General features: G+C 36.6%; 1 protein-coding gene and 1 long non-coding RNA gene across 3 annotated transcripts in view; one reads left to right on the top strand and one right to left on the bottom strand.

Moving 5' to 3' along the window:
* Window positions 1–13,603, bottom strand: part of HERC6 (HECT and RLD domain containing E3 ubiquitin protein ligase family member 6) — a 125,157-nt gene that overhangs the window by 14,020 nt on the left and 97,534 nt on the right. For both annotated transcript variants that reach the window (XM_054485345.2, XM_063663879.1), the window contains 4 exons: window positions 11,449–11,603; window positions 5,060–5,173; window positions 4,325–4,432; window positions 282–452 (listed from right to left, as the gene is read on the bottom strand). In XM_054485345.2, coding sequence (XP_054341320.1) covers window positions 282–452; window positions 4,325–4,432; window positions 5,060–5,173; window positions 11,449–11,603 — 548 coding nt within the window. The remainder of the gene's footprint in view (window positions 1–281; window positions 453–4,324; window positions 4,433–5,059; window positions 5,174–11,448; window positions 11,604–13,603) is intronic.
* Window positions 1–13,603, top strand: part of LOC129035156 (uncharacterized) — a 44,804-nt gene that overhangs the window by 27,353 nt on the left and 3,848 nt on the right. The window contains exons 4-6 of the long non-coding RNA XR_008502128.1: window positions 8,606–8,689; window positions 9,334–9,459; window positions 9,625–9,730. This is a non-coding gene — a long non-coding RNA (uncharacterized LOC129035156). The remainder of the gene's footprint in view (window positions 1–8,605; window positions 8,690–9,333; window positions 9,460–9,624; window positions 9,731–13,603) is intronic.

The raw sequence follows: 13,603 nt of genomic DNA, 5'->3' as shown, positions 1-13,603 counted from the left end.
GATCTGTAAAATAAATTATTGTCATTTTGAGCCTTTAAGTTTTGGGATGTTTCATTATGCAGCATTTTTGTAGTCATCAGTAACTAATAGTTAACTCATAGCCCAGTGTGCAATTAAGCATCCCATTGCTATTCTCTGAAGGGTAAGAGGGGAATTCTGGAAACCAAAAGATTGATAACCATAGCTGCAAATGCAGGCTCTTTTAAGAGAGCATTTATTATATCATATGAATGCATCCCTCCCACAGAAGTAAAAATGTTCAATGAGACTTTTTACCGTACCACTAATACTTTGCAGAAGTCAGTGGCTTCAGCTTGACTTAATTGACGCAGAGCATCTTTAACCAGGCGACTTCGTCTGACTCTAAGTATAAATCTGGGTGATGGAGGAAATTCATCCTTTTTTTGCAGAATTGTTTCATGCATAAGCATGTATGCTTTCTCTTCTGACATCTGGAAAAATAAATTTTTTAGTTGGCGTCTCCTTTTGACCTCATAGGAATCCCAGGGATTGTTTAATATTTCCAATAAACATTTTGTGTAGTATACACTTAATCCTGCCATTGCTATAAACACTCACATTGTAATTATTTAAGAAAACAGACAACATATCTGCCTTATGGAAGGTGAAGTGATTGTAGGACCAAAGAAACTATGGTTACCTAGGAATTGTGTACAGGAGATTAGTCAGCATGGATGAACAGCTAAGTTATTAAAAGCTATCTCAGATTATTTATTATAGTAAACATCATGCTTAAAGGCCATACTGGTATTCAACATGCTGAGACATTCATCCACCAGCAGTCTTAAGACACAGAGCATTAGCATTGTAATCCTCAGGAATATAAAGACAGTATAAGAGCTCACGGATAATGTGAGCTGTAGGAAAAAGACAGAAGACAGACTTCCTCAGAGAAGATCCACTCTTCTCTTTCCAATAACTATGATCCATCCATGGGAACTTTAAGAATATGCCACAGGTGGCCTCATTTTATATCTAACATTACTCCTGGTCACCCTAAATAGTACTTCTTTTTAGCTTTTCTGATCACTCTAAGTACTTCCCTTTAGCTTTTCTGAATTCTCAACATTGTCTCACTACTTTAATCTCTGATCTTGTTTCTGTTGAACTTCTTTAGATTAGAAATCTAGTGTTGGATTTGCTATCCTTGCTTTGACCTTCAACACTCCTCAAGGGCTTCAGTTACATCACAAGGACAATAAATGAGGATTTAGAACTCAAACCAATGTAGCCCTCATAGGGCCTGTCCTGAAATCATGACAGCAAGACCAGTGGATAATAGCTATCCTACCCCAGGTTCCTAGGCTGGGTGTGTTTGCCCACATTCACTTTCCACAAGCACATCAGAGAAGTGTGCATATTGCCCTGGGGTTGGGAAATCCCTGCCCTGAGTATCTGCCACCATTATATACTAAGAAATTTGTCTGTTATTACTAGATTCTTCTGGTTTTTCTGTAAGATTTTTTTTTTTAAGCACCAGATTTGTAGGGAAAAGGAACAAGTTCCATCTCTGTTCCTTTCTGGTGGTGGGTCATCACCTCCTGTGGCCCTGCAGAAGTCTGCAGGTCTGCGACATCCAGCAATACTGACTACTGAGCAACATGTTCCATGGGTCTGAGTTCCATGGGTCTGTGGCCAGCAATGTCCTCCACTGACTACAGCAGGGAGAGGTGTCTGTACCTTCTTTTACATAACCAAGAGCTGGATGGGAAACCTGCCTCTTAGCTTAATTTCCAGCTTCTCTACTCCGGTTCTCTATATATTGGTTTTACCTTTTCACATTTACACATATGAATTGGTGATCCAATTTGGAGCTTGCACTTTTAACTATATCCATTACCTCTCCTTTGGACAGCAGGATTGTAAAGTCAGCTTTCCAGCTTCACTCATAACAACTAAAAGTAAGAGTTTTCTTGTCCTCAGACTTTTTCTAGTCTTTCATAATGTGCAATCTGCCTGAGTCCATTGTCCACTCAACCCTCGACTACTCACTAGCAGAATAGACAAATGACCCAGAGAGAAACATGACTATAGGAGAAAATACCATAGAGGGAAGGTCTTGTTTAAGGGAAACTGATGGGAAAGTTAGGTTTGGAAAGGAAAGACAATCTATTTTCTCCCTTTACCAGGGATGTTAGGAAAATAAAAACAGATGGCTCAGAAATAAAAGAAGAGATGACCTGGTCAAATATATTTGTAAACATGCTGGTAATAGACACTAATAATAGTAACTAGGCTGGGTGTCGTGGCTCACGCCTGTAATCCCAGCACTTTGGGAAGCTGAGGCGGGCAGATCACCTGAGGTCAGGAGTTCGAGACCAGCCTGACCAACATGGTGAAACCCCATCTCTACTAAAAATACAAAAATTAGCTGGGTGTGGTGGGTGCCTGTAATCCCAGCTACTTGGGAGACTGAGGCAGGAGAATCAGTTGAACCTGGGAGGTGAAGGTTACAGTGAGCAGAGGTCGCACCATTGCACTCTAGCCTGGGCAACAGAGCTAGACTCTGTCTCAAGATGATAATAATAATAATAATAATAATAAGCTGGGTGCAGTGGCTCATGCCTGTAATCCCAGCACTTTGGGAGGCCGAGGCAGGCAGATCACTTGAGGTTGGGAGTTCGAGACCAGCCTGACCAACATGGAGAAACCCTGTCTCTACCAAAAATACAAAATTAGCCAGGCGTGGTGGCGCATGCCTGTAATCCCACCTACTTGGGAGGCTGAGGCAGGAGAATCACTTGAACCCTGGAGGCAGAGGTTGTGCTGAGCCGAGATTGCGCCATTGTACTCCAGCCTGGGCAACAAGAGCAAAACTCTGTCTCAAAATAATAATAATAGTAACTAGAGGGACAGCCCTTACCTGTGGAATGCTACTAGCAGGATATACCTTGTCTGTCTAGGTTGCTTATTATAAATAAACCTGGAATTTATGGATTTATGGGGCATGGCACATTGGAAAATGTCATGTAAGCCATGTAATTAGCGGGGTATAAAAAGGGAATGAATAACTGAAATGGCTTCTCTTGTACATGTTCTATCTCAGACTTCTTATGTTTCACCCAGATGCATCCTTTGAATTAGTAATAAAAGTCAATAATGGGTGTAAGTTCTGATTCCTATGAGTCTTTAAAATATAAGTATCATAGTTAAATAGATATAAACTTTTCATGAGGAATGACCTAGAAAACAAGCCTCAGCAATAAAAAAAATTTGGAAAATTTGTTTTAGCATGATAAGGGGATGACATTATATATACTTAACTGAGAACTAAGGCTGATGGTGATAAAAGAAACAAAATAGTATGTAAATCTTATGTGGGACTAATACAACTACCAGAAAAGAAGCAGAAGGGTGAAAGTAAGTGGAAAACAAAATAAACTCATTGATTGACTCATAGACATTATTTAAGAATAAAAGAATGTCAGTCGGAGCTTATAAATCAAGCTCCAAGAAGCTTAAGGAGGTATTTTTAATCCAAAGATTAGCACTTAAGAACATAGCAATTAAAATTGGATAGAGGAGGAGAGGGAAGAGAGAAGGAAAGAACAGTTTACTGGATAGTGTCAGTACTGCTCACGGCAGGAAAACAATAGATACATATTATATAAAGAAAGTGAGGACTAGAACATTAAATAACAATGAGAAATATAAATTAAAATCAAACTGAAATATCATGATTAACTCATCAAAATGGAAAAGATCACAAAGCTTGATAATACTCTGCATTGCTGAGCACAGCATGTGGAAGAGGCATTTACAAACTCTATAGAGGGTAATTTGGCAACATTTGATAATTAAAGGGATAGGAATTAATTATTCTACCTTCCTATGTGAATGGTCTTTAACCATTTTAGAGGAACCAAGTGCCCTGACTGATAAGGAAAAGCTCTTTTTTACCTAATTCCAGGAAATGACTTTGGAAGGAATAAGATTAGAAGTATTGCCATACCACAAACCTTAATGAAAATAATGGATGAAATTATTAAATAAAAGGTTAATGAGAAACAATGAAAGAATCATGTGGTTGCCGCTTGAACCACTCATGAATCTCACAGTGAACATGAGTAAGACAACCAGAAATAATGCATTGAAGTATGGGCAGGTGAAAAGACACTGGAACTGAAATTTGCTGTAAAATACTTCAGCAAAAACAATAACAACAACAAAAGAAAAAAGTGATAGATAAAAGTGTGGCAAAATGTTGACAATTGCTGAATCTTGGTGATGGGATTCATTATACCACTATCTCTATTTTATATATGTTTGAAATTTTTCATACTAAAAATTAGGACATACATACCTGCATTTTTATGCATGAATCAGCTTGCAATAATTTAATTTTGGATAGCGAATTAAAGATAAATGGAAAATCACTGAAAATAACAGGACTGGGGGTTTCTGCAGGTATCTAAAAAATAAACAGAGATAATAGTTTTGATAATTAAAAACAATAAAAAAAACTTACTTCCTTTACCTTATCGCCTTTTTTTTGGAATCTGGTTTTTGTGGTTCTTTGTTTTTTTGAGACAGAGTCTCTTGCTCTGTTGCCCAGGCTGGAGTGCAGGGGCATAAACTTGGCTCACTAAAGCCTCCTTCTCTGGGCTCAAGTGATCCTCCCACCTCAGCCTCTTGAGTAGCTGGGAGTACAGATACGTGCTACCACGTATTTGTATTTTTTCGATAGAGACAGCGTTTCACCATGTTGCCCACGCTGGTCTCAAACTCCGGGACTCAAGCAGTCTGCTCACATTGGCTTCCCAAAGTGCTGGGATTACAGGTGTGAGCCACTGCACCTGGCCTCAGTAATCTGTTTGTAAGAATCCGAATTACTTAGAAACAAAATTTCAAAAACTTCATTTGTTTTATGATTAAAATATATTTAAGTTTTCAGTGATCATCAAATTTAGCAAATTTATCATTGCAATTAAAAAAATTTCAAATCCTGATTTATCAAAGGAGTACCTTTACAGATACTACAGTAATGTGTCTTCCTTTAAAATATGAACATTTTCAGAAGTAAAAATGTTATTCTTACCAGGTGGTTATCCCGAAAGAGCTGTTTTCTTCTATCTGTACAAAAGTTTAATAAGTTGGAGAGTTCATTTATGTTGAAAGTATTTTCTGGTAGTCGACAGTTAGCTTTGTTTACCTTAAAGAGAATATGACCTGTGAATTTCATTTTCTATCAATAAGTGATTTAATCTATGATATATAGATATATATGTATGGCTGTTATACAGATAAGAAGAAAGCTCTCTAAATTGAAAACATTTGTCAGTGATGAAGTATAGTTCTATAAAGTTTCCATTTTCTGAGCTATAATTTCCTTAATTTTCATGAAGAAATGTCAAAGATAAGACGCTGACAGTGTGGATTAGTAAACTAATTTTTAGGGCATAGATTTACTGGAAATAGTTTCTAGATTTTGAGAATAAAAGCACCATAAAAATCCAAGGTACTTTTAACAAATTCAGCACTTTGTTCCTTAATTAATAAATACTAATTTGGCACACACTATTTTTGTCAAGCATGGGACAAATCTTTAGATTAAAATGTCCTGTCTTACACAAATGAATGTGGATCTATTCCCATAAAACTGTATTTGCAAAAACAGGAGACTGCCCTTGGGTGTAGATGGACAATCTGTGGTCTAGTAGGTAAAAACAACAAGTTACCAGGCATTTAGGATACAGTTTCTGATTGGGGAAAGACTTAAGAGGTTCAAGAAGGCTTCCTAAAGGAAGCATCAATGATCTAAATGATCTAAATGCCTCCATCACAAAAATTAATACAAATGATAGAAGGTGAGAAATAAGAAATTTAAGAACATAAATTAAGGAAATGAAAAACAAATATACAGGAGCAAGATCAACAAATGAAAAGACTGCTTCTTTAAAAAAGAAAAAACAATTTCCTGGTAAGACTTTAAAAAAAAAACAAAAAAAACCAGTATCAAGAATGAAAAATGGGGCGAAACTGCAGATTGTGATGAGATTAAAAAGATAAAAATAGGACATTTGAAAACTTAGATAAAGAGGCAAATCCTGGGGAAATACCCAGCAATACAAGAAAAAAATAGAAAATCTCAATAATCCTGTGGCTGTTAAATAAATTAAACCCGTAATTTAAAAAACTTTCGACAAAGAAATTTCCAGACCCAAAAGGATTATAGATTAGTTCTACCTATCATTTAAGGAAAATGCTAGTATTACACAATCTTTTACATAAAATAGAGAAAGAATATTTCCCAAATAATTTCATGAGATTAGCGTTACCTGGTCCAGAAACCTCACAGGGGCATTATGAGAAAGTAAAATAACAAACCAGTCTCACTCATGAATATAGATGCAAATATGATAAGCAAAATATCAGCAAATGGAATCTTTGAAATCTATAACACATTATAGATTTGTAACACAGAGCAGGCTGTGTTACTTCAAGTAGATAAGGTTAAAACAGCTGAAAACCCATCTGTGTATTTTGCCATCGTATTTTGCCATCGTATGCAGAAAAAGCATTTAATAAAATTCAATATCCATTCATGATCGAAAAAAACAAAGCCCTCAGCAAACTAGAAATAGAATGAAGTTTCCTTAACCTTTTAAAAACATATCTACAAAAATCCCACAGCAAAACATAAAACTGGATGTTAAGGTTTTCCCTTTGAGATCCGAATAAGGTTATAAAACATTATACTGGGTGTCCTAGCCAATGAAATAAGTAAAGAAAAATAAATAGGAACAAAACTGTTATTATTTCAAGTTATATGATTCTATACAGAGAAAATCCAAAGAAGTCAAGAGATTAGTTTTAGTAGGTAAATTTAACAAGATTGTTAAAAAACAAGCTTAATGTATAAAAATTACTGCATTTCTATACATCAATGACAGTTAAAAATTTAACTTTTAAGAGGAAAAAGTAGATGAATTTATCATCAAAATAAAAAACATTTGTGCATAAAGACACCATGGTGAAAGTGAAAAAACAACACATGGGAAAATACTAGCAAATCGTATATCTGATAAGGGACTTATAACTGTATGTAAAGAACTCTTATGACTCAATAATAAGACCAATACACGAATTTAAAAATGGACAAAAGACCTAAATAAACATTTCTCAAAATAAGATACAGAAATGGGCAATAAGCATATGAACTGCTCAACATCATTAGCCATCAAGGAAATACAAGTCAAAATCACAAGGAGATATCATTTCCCACTCACTAGGATGACTATAATCCAAATGACAGATAATAACAAGTGTTGGCAAGAATGTGGAAAAGTGGTCGGGTACGGTGGCTTATGCCTGTAATCCTAGCACTTTGAAAGACTGAGGTGGGTGGATTACTTGAAGTCAGGAGTTCGGGACCAGTCTGGCCAACATGGTAAAACCCGGTCTCTATAAAAATACAAAAATTAGCCGGGCGTGGGATGTACACCTGTAATGCCAGCTACTTGGGAAGCTAAGGCAGGAGAATGGCTTGAACCTGGGAGGTGGAGGTGGCAGTGAGCCGAGATCGTGCCACTGCATTCCAGCCTGGGCAACAGAGCAAGAATCTGTCTCAAAAAAAAAAAAAAAAAAAAGAATGTGGAAAAACTAGAACTGTCATACATTGCTGGTGGTAATACAAAATGGTGTAGCTGCTTTGGAAAACAGTCTGCTGGTTCCTCACAAGATTAAACTGGAGTTGCCATATGACCCAGCAGTCCCACTGTTGGGTATATACGGGAAATGAAAACATGTCTACACAAAAATTTGTATAGACATTTAAATAGCGGCATTATTCATAATAGCCAAAGAGTGGAAATAACCCAAATATCCATCGGTTGAGGAAGGGATATATAAAATGTGGTATTTCATACAATGCATTATATTATTCATCAATAAAAAAGAATGAAGTACTCATACATACTCCAACATAGATGAACCCTGAAAACATTATGCTAAGTGAAAAAAGCTAGTTACAAAAGACTACATAATGTGTGATTCCATTTACATAAAATGTCCAGAATAGGCAAATCTGTAGAGACAGAAAGTAGATTAGTGATTGCCTAGGGCTGGAGTGAGAGTAAGGGGATGGGAGTTGAGGGAGAATGGAGAATGGGGAGTGACTGCTAATGGGCATAGGGCTTCTTTTTGGGTGATAAAAATGTTGTAAAGTTGATTGTGGTAAAGGTTATACAACTCCATGAATATACTAAAAAGTATTACATTGCACATTTTATTTATTTATTTTTATTTTTAAAAAAATAGAGACAAGGTCTCACTATGTTGCCCAGGCTGGTCTCGAACTCCTGAGCTCAAGCAATCTTTCCACCCCAGCTTCCCAAAGCGCTGGGATTACAGGCATGACATTGTATATTTTAAATGAGAGAATTGTATCTCAATAAAGCTGTTTTAAAAAGATATATAACCACATAAAATATCAAGTACTCATGATTTATCTAATAAAAGACTGCAAGACTTCTACATAGACCACTATAACATATTATTGTAAGAAACTGCAGAACTAAATAAACAGACAGCTATGTCATGATCAGACTTAGAAGACTCAGTAAAGTTGTCATTCTCTCTCCAGTTGTTCTATAGATTCATTTCACTGCCAGGTCAAAGACACAATCAAAAGCCCGACAAATGGAATTTGTGGAATTGGAACAAAAAGGTAATTCTAAAGTTAATATTTAACAATAATACTGAAGGAGAAGATAAAAGTTGAAAATTACTCTATCACATATCAATATTTATTATAAAGATACAGTAACTTGTACGGTGTTGTATGGGTACAAGGATAGATTAACAGCCAAATGAATACTTGATTTTCAACACAAGGAGTACTACAAAGCACCAGGGAAAGAGGTGTATTTTATTAAGAAGTAAATTTAACCTAGAAAGAAAACGAAAGTTAGTGTAAGAAACAGTGCCTGTTCTGACACTGTATATATATTAAGAGAGAATGAAACCCAAAAAGAAAAAAGCCGAGAGAGAGAGAGGAGAGGGAGAGGGAGAGGAGAAGACAGAGGATTGATGACAATGTTTGAGGGAGAGGAAGAGGGGAAGAGAGAGGATTGATGACAATGTTTGTGTCCTAGGATGTATGTCTGAAGTTAGCATGACCTAATATTGTGCTTTCTCTATCACAACATTAGTAAAACAAATATAGTCTTCCAATTGTCCACAATACTAGAGATCATTCCAGAACCGAGACCAAATATTATGTTTATTAATTGCAGCTTAAGACAGTAAATTACAGTGTAGTGGTCTTAATTACTAATTCATTATTAATAGTTTAATAGCTTTTCTTCCTAGGCACAAGAACATCAAAGCATAAATCCTTCAAGTATCAGCAATGACATCACTTAAGAATTTCTCAGAATCTTAGGCACCACCCCAGGCCTACTGGATCAGAATCTGAATTTTTTAACAAGATCTCAGGTAACTTGCATGCATATTAAAGTTTGAGAAGTGCTGCCCTAGGTGCCTTAGACATTAGTGCTCATTATTCTGGTCTACATCTCTGGAATTTAAGAGCTCTTCTGCGAATCACTGATCACTGTGAATTCAGACACTCATCTGTAACATGGTTGTGTCAATCTTTAGATCTAGTCAAGAGTCCAATCTGATTTCTCTTTATTGGGACTACCACCCAAAGCAGAATGAGGATGATGTAACCACGCCCAGTGACTTCTGGATACACTGACTCTAGGTAACTCTCCTAAAACAGACTTTGCATTCTTGGTGACCCTAATGTTGACACAGCCATAGAGAACGTGGACACCAAATCCTAATGGCCTCATTTGATATTTCTACAGTGGGATTTAGCAAATATTCTGATATAGACAGACTGAGTTGATATAACAGTATCCATTGGGCCTTTTCTTTGTTCTGGCCATAGTCCTCGGTGAACTTTTCTTCCTTTCTATTTAATTTTTACTAAGTTACAAATAAAACATATATGTTTCATTTATAAATCACATATCTGGGCTGGGCACAGTGGCTCATGCCTATAATCCCAGAGCTTTGGGAGGCGAGGCGGGCGGATCACTTGAGGTCAGGAGTTTGAGACCGCCTGGCCAACATGGTGAAACCCCATCTCTATTAAACATACAAAAATTATCTGGGTGTGGTGGCAGGTGCCTGTAATCCCAGCTATTCCGGAGGCTGAGGCAGGTGAACCACTTCAACCCAGGAGGCAGAGGTTGCAGTGAGCCAAGATCACACCACTGCACTCCAGCCTGGGCAACAGGGCTAGACTCTGTCTCAAAAAAACAAACAAACAAACAAAAAAATCACACATGTGTAGTGTGATGGGTCCCTCACCAAATTACTTAAGGGTTTTTATCCAGTGCCTTAACCCTGAAGGCCAGGCAATGAGCCAAGGCCACGGTGCCCAGCTGAGGAGCAGGTGTCCCTGAAAACCCAAACATCCTGGAGAGTATCTGAGAACCTACCAAGAAAAACATTCTCATGGCTCAAACACTGTAGCTCTTTGAGCCAGAAAATTTGCTTAAAAGCAGTTTAGAGATGGGAGGCAGCACAGATTGCTAGAGCTGTCCTGTTGCCGTCCAGGAGTGCCCTGTATGTAAGTCCTAATAGATACATCTACTCATCAAACTGGGCTTGTCCTAAGTCATTTTTTGGTCTTTTGGCTCGCTCCTACTTTGAGGGAGGGTTTTTCTGTGTGATTCTGGGTTTTTTTCTTACAACATACATTGACTAAGTGCATAAATCTTAAATGTGCAGCTTGGTGAGCTTTTACACACATACTCACTTGGGTAAGTACTGTCCAGGTGAAGACATGGAACATTTCTAGCAGGCCCCAGGATGTTCCCCTATGCTCCTTCCAAGCCAATTGCCCTTCCCAAGAGGTAACACCATTCTGCTTTCTGTCATTATAGATTAGCTCTGCTTGTTTTTAAAATTCTTATAAAAGAAGACATAGAGTGTAATTTTTGGTGTGTTTCTTGCTCATCACTGTGTTGATGAGATTCATCCATGTTGTTGTATGTTGTTACATGTAGCAGTATCTTCAGTGTACTTTACTTTTTTTTTTTTTAAGAAATGTGGTTTTGCTCTGTCACCCAGGCTGGGGTACAATGGCACAATCATAGCTCACTGCAGCCTCAAATTCCTGGGCTCAAGCCATCCTCTCACCTCAGCTTCCAGAGTAGCTAGAATTACAAGCACAGTGTACTTTTTCTTAATGAAAGAAGTTCATTACAAAACATCTTAAGTCCTCCTAAAGTTTCTTAACTTTTAAATCCCTAATTATTTTATGCCAAACATTTCCCTTTTCTATATTCCTCTGAAAAACATTTGACTCCTCATGATTTGTATTTGACTTCTTAGAAGTCCAATTGGTTGAGACTTAAGGAATTTTGATTAAATAAAATAGTACATACATTCCTTTAGAGTAACCCTTACCTTATGCAGTTCTTTCATCATTCCTAAAAGAGCTTTAACATTACAGTGATCCTGTTCGGTTTCAGTCCACTGAAGCAGCTGAGAGATGATGGCTGCTTTAAGCATCTGGATCAGCGGGTTCAGAGAAGATTCTTGCAAAAATGCCCAACACTTCTCTGGGGGGTGTAAAATTAGCCAGGATAAATATGTTTTTCCTACCACCCCCCAAATCTCTGTTTCTAGTGGGTTCTTTCATGTAAGAAATAGATAATATTTTACATTTCTGATGGCATAATTTATAAATATCTTTTTTAAGTATATCCTGCACAACTGTTACTGCTCACAGATGTGGAAATTTTTTTCCCTTATTAAGTATCATTAGAATTTTGAAAAGCTCAAATTCAGGATTTGAAGAAATTGGTTAATGGCTCACATTTATGCTTAATTGATTGACTTCATGATTTTCAAACTGACAATTGTATAGGGTATCTATAAAGTCTGAAAACATACATAGGTGAATACACAAACACATACAATGGCATCAAGGATGTTTTTAATCTGTAAAAAATGAAAAAATATTATATATGGTTTTGGATTTTATGAACATCTGGTACATGGCCATGTACTTTTTAAAATAGCCAATAATTATATTTTAATATTACTGGATTGCAACATGGATTTGGAATGTGGAACCTTTAAATTCTCAGAACAGCTCTCAGAAAACAAATCAATTTGATGTTAAAATACATTATCAAGCAAATGTAATTAAAACAGTATTACCCAGATAAATGAAAAGCAAACACATAGAGATTCCATAAGTAGACTCAAATACACACGAAATTTTAATACATAATAAATGAGGCATTGCATATTAGTGGGAATGAAAAAGATTCAATAAATATGTGGGGAAAACTGGAAAATGATCTAGAAAAAATAGTGTTTAACCAAGATAAACTTCATATGGATCAAATATTTAAATATAAAAATAAAATAATAAAAATTTCAGTAGGAGGATGGGAATTATTTTAGTTATAAATTATTTTTGAAGTATGACCCCAAATCCAGAAACCATAGAATAAAATATTAATATAGTAGGCTACATTAAAATTTTTTAAAATAATTCTGCATAGCAAAAATACCACAAAGTAAAAAAAAATTTTTAATAGCCTAAATACTTTCAATTCGTATTATTGATAAAGGATTAATTGCCTTCATAATTAAAATCTCTTAAAATAAAACAGAAAAATACTAACAACCAATAGGAAAAGAGCAAAGAAGGAAGAATAGCAAAACCGCTCTCACAGGGTTAATGGGAATTATAAGCCAGGCTTTATGCAGAATTATGGTTATTGATGAGGTCAATTGACTAGGGTGTGCTGGTGCACTTCAACCCACTTCCCTGAGCTGATAACTAACCCAGAGTCACACAGCACACTGAGCACCTGCTCTCCCATTGTTCCTACAGATAAAATCTCTGACACTGGACCTTTTTATCCAATAATTACTTAAGGCATTTTGCAGATCCTAAATTCCAGCAGAATGGCTGACACCAACTGGTCTGAAGACCCTCACCAAGGAACCGACTCAGCGCAGGAATGCAGTTTCTTCATCTCCCTATCCCTGACTTCACCCCTCACTTCTCAACCAATCAGTGATCACCACACTTTAGGCCATCACCTGTGTCCAGACCCCTTAAAAACCCCATCCGCAAACCTCTTGAAGAGGCATATTTGAGGTTTCCTCTCATCTCCTCATTTGGTTTCCCTACAATTATTAAATTCTTTCTCTGCTGCAACTCCTACTTTTTCAGTGTATTGGTCTGTTACTGTGCAACAGGAAATCAGACCTGGTGGTCCTATAATAAGAGTTCACAGAATATGATATACAAAGTGATCTGTGATATGCAAAAACCGGCACAGTCTCACTCTTAATAAGAAAAATTCAACTTAAAATTAAAAGGTTTTTTTCCTCAGAATGGCAAAGATCAAAGTTTGATAACATGGTTGGAAAGTATGCAGACCAATATTCTCATATTCATTGATGAAGTGTAAATTGATACATCCTTTGTCAGTACAGACAGGTTTCCCAACTCTAGGGGTGAAATTTATACAGACTACAGTGTGGATGACAACCACTTCAAATTGGGTGATATGATGACCCTGACTCTGTGGAGGGT

The sequence above is a fragment of the Pongo pygmaeus genome, chromosome 3 (genome assembly GCF_028885625.2).
Source record: "Pongo pygmaeus isolate AG05252 chromosome 3, NHGRI_mPonPyg2-v2.0_pri, whole genome shotgun sequence".
Taxonomy (NCBI): Eukaryota; Metazoa; Chordata; class Mammalia; order Primates; family Hominidae; genus Pongo; species Pongo pygmaeus.
The sequence above is the reverse complement of the archived record's forward strand: the minus strand, read 5'-3'. Positions and strand labels throughout refer to the sequence as shown.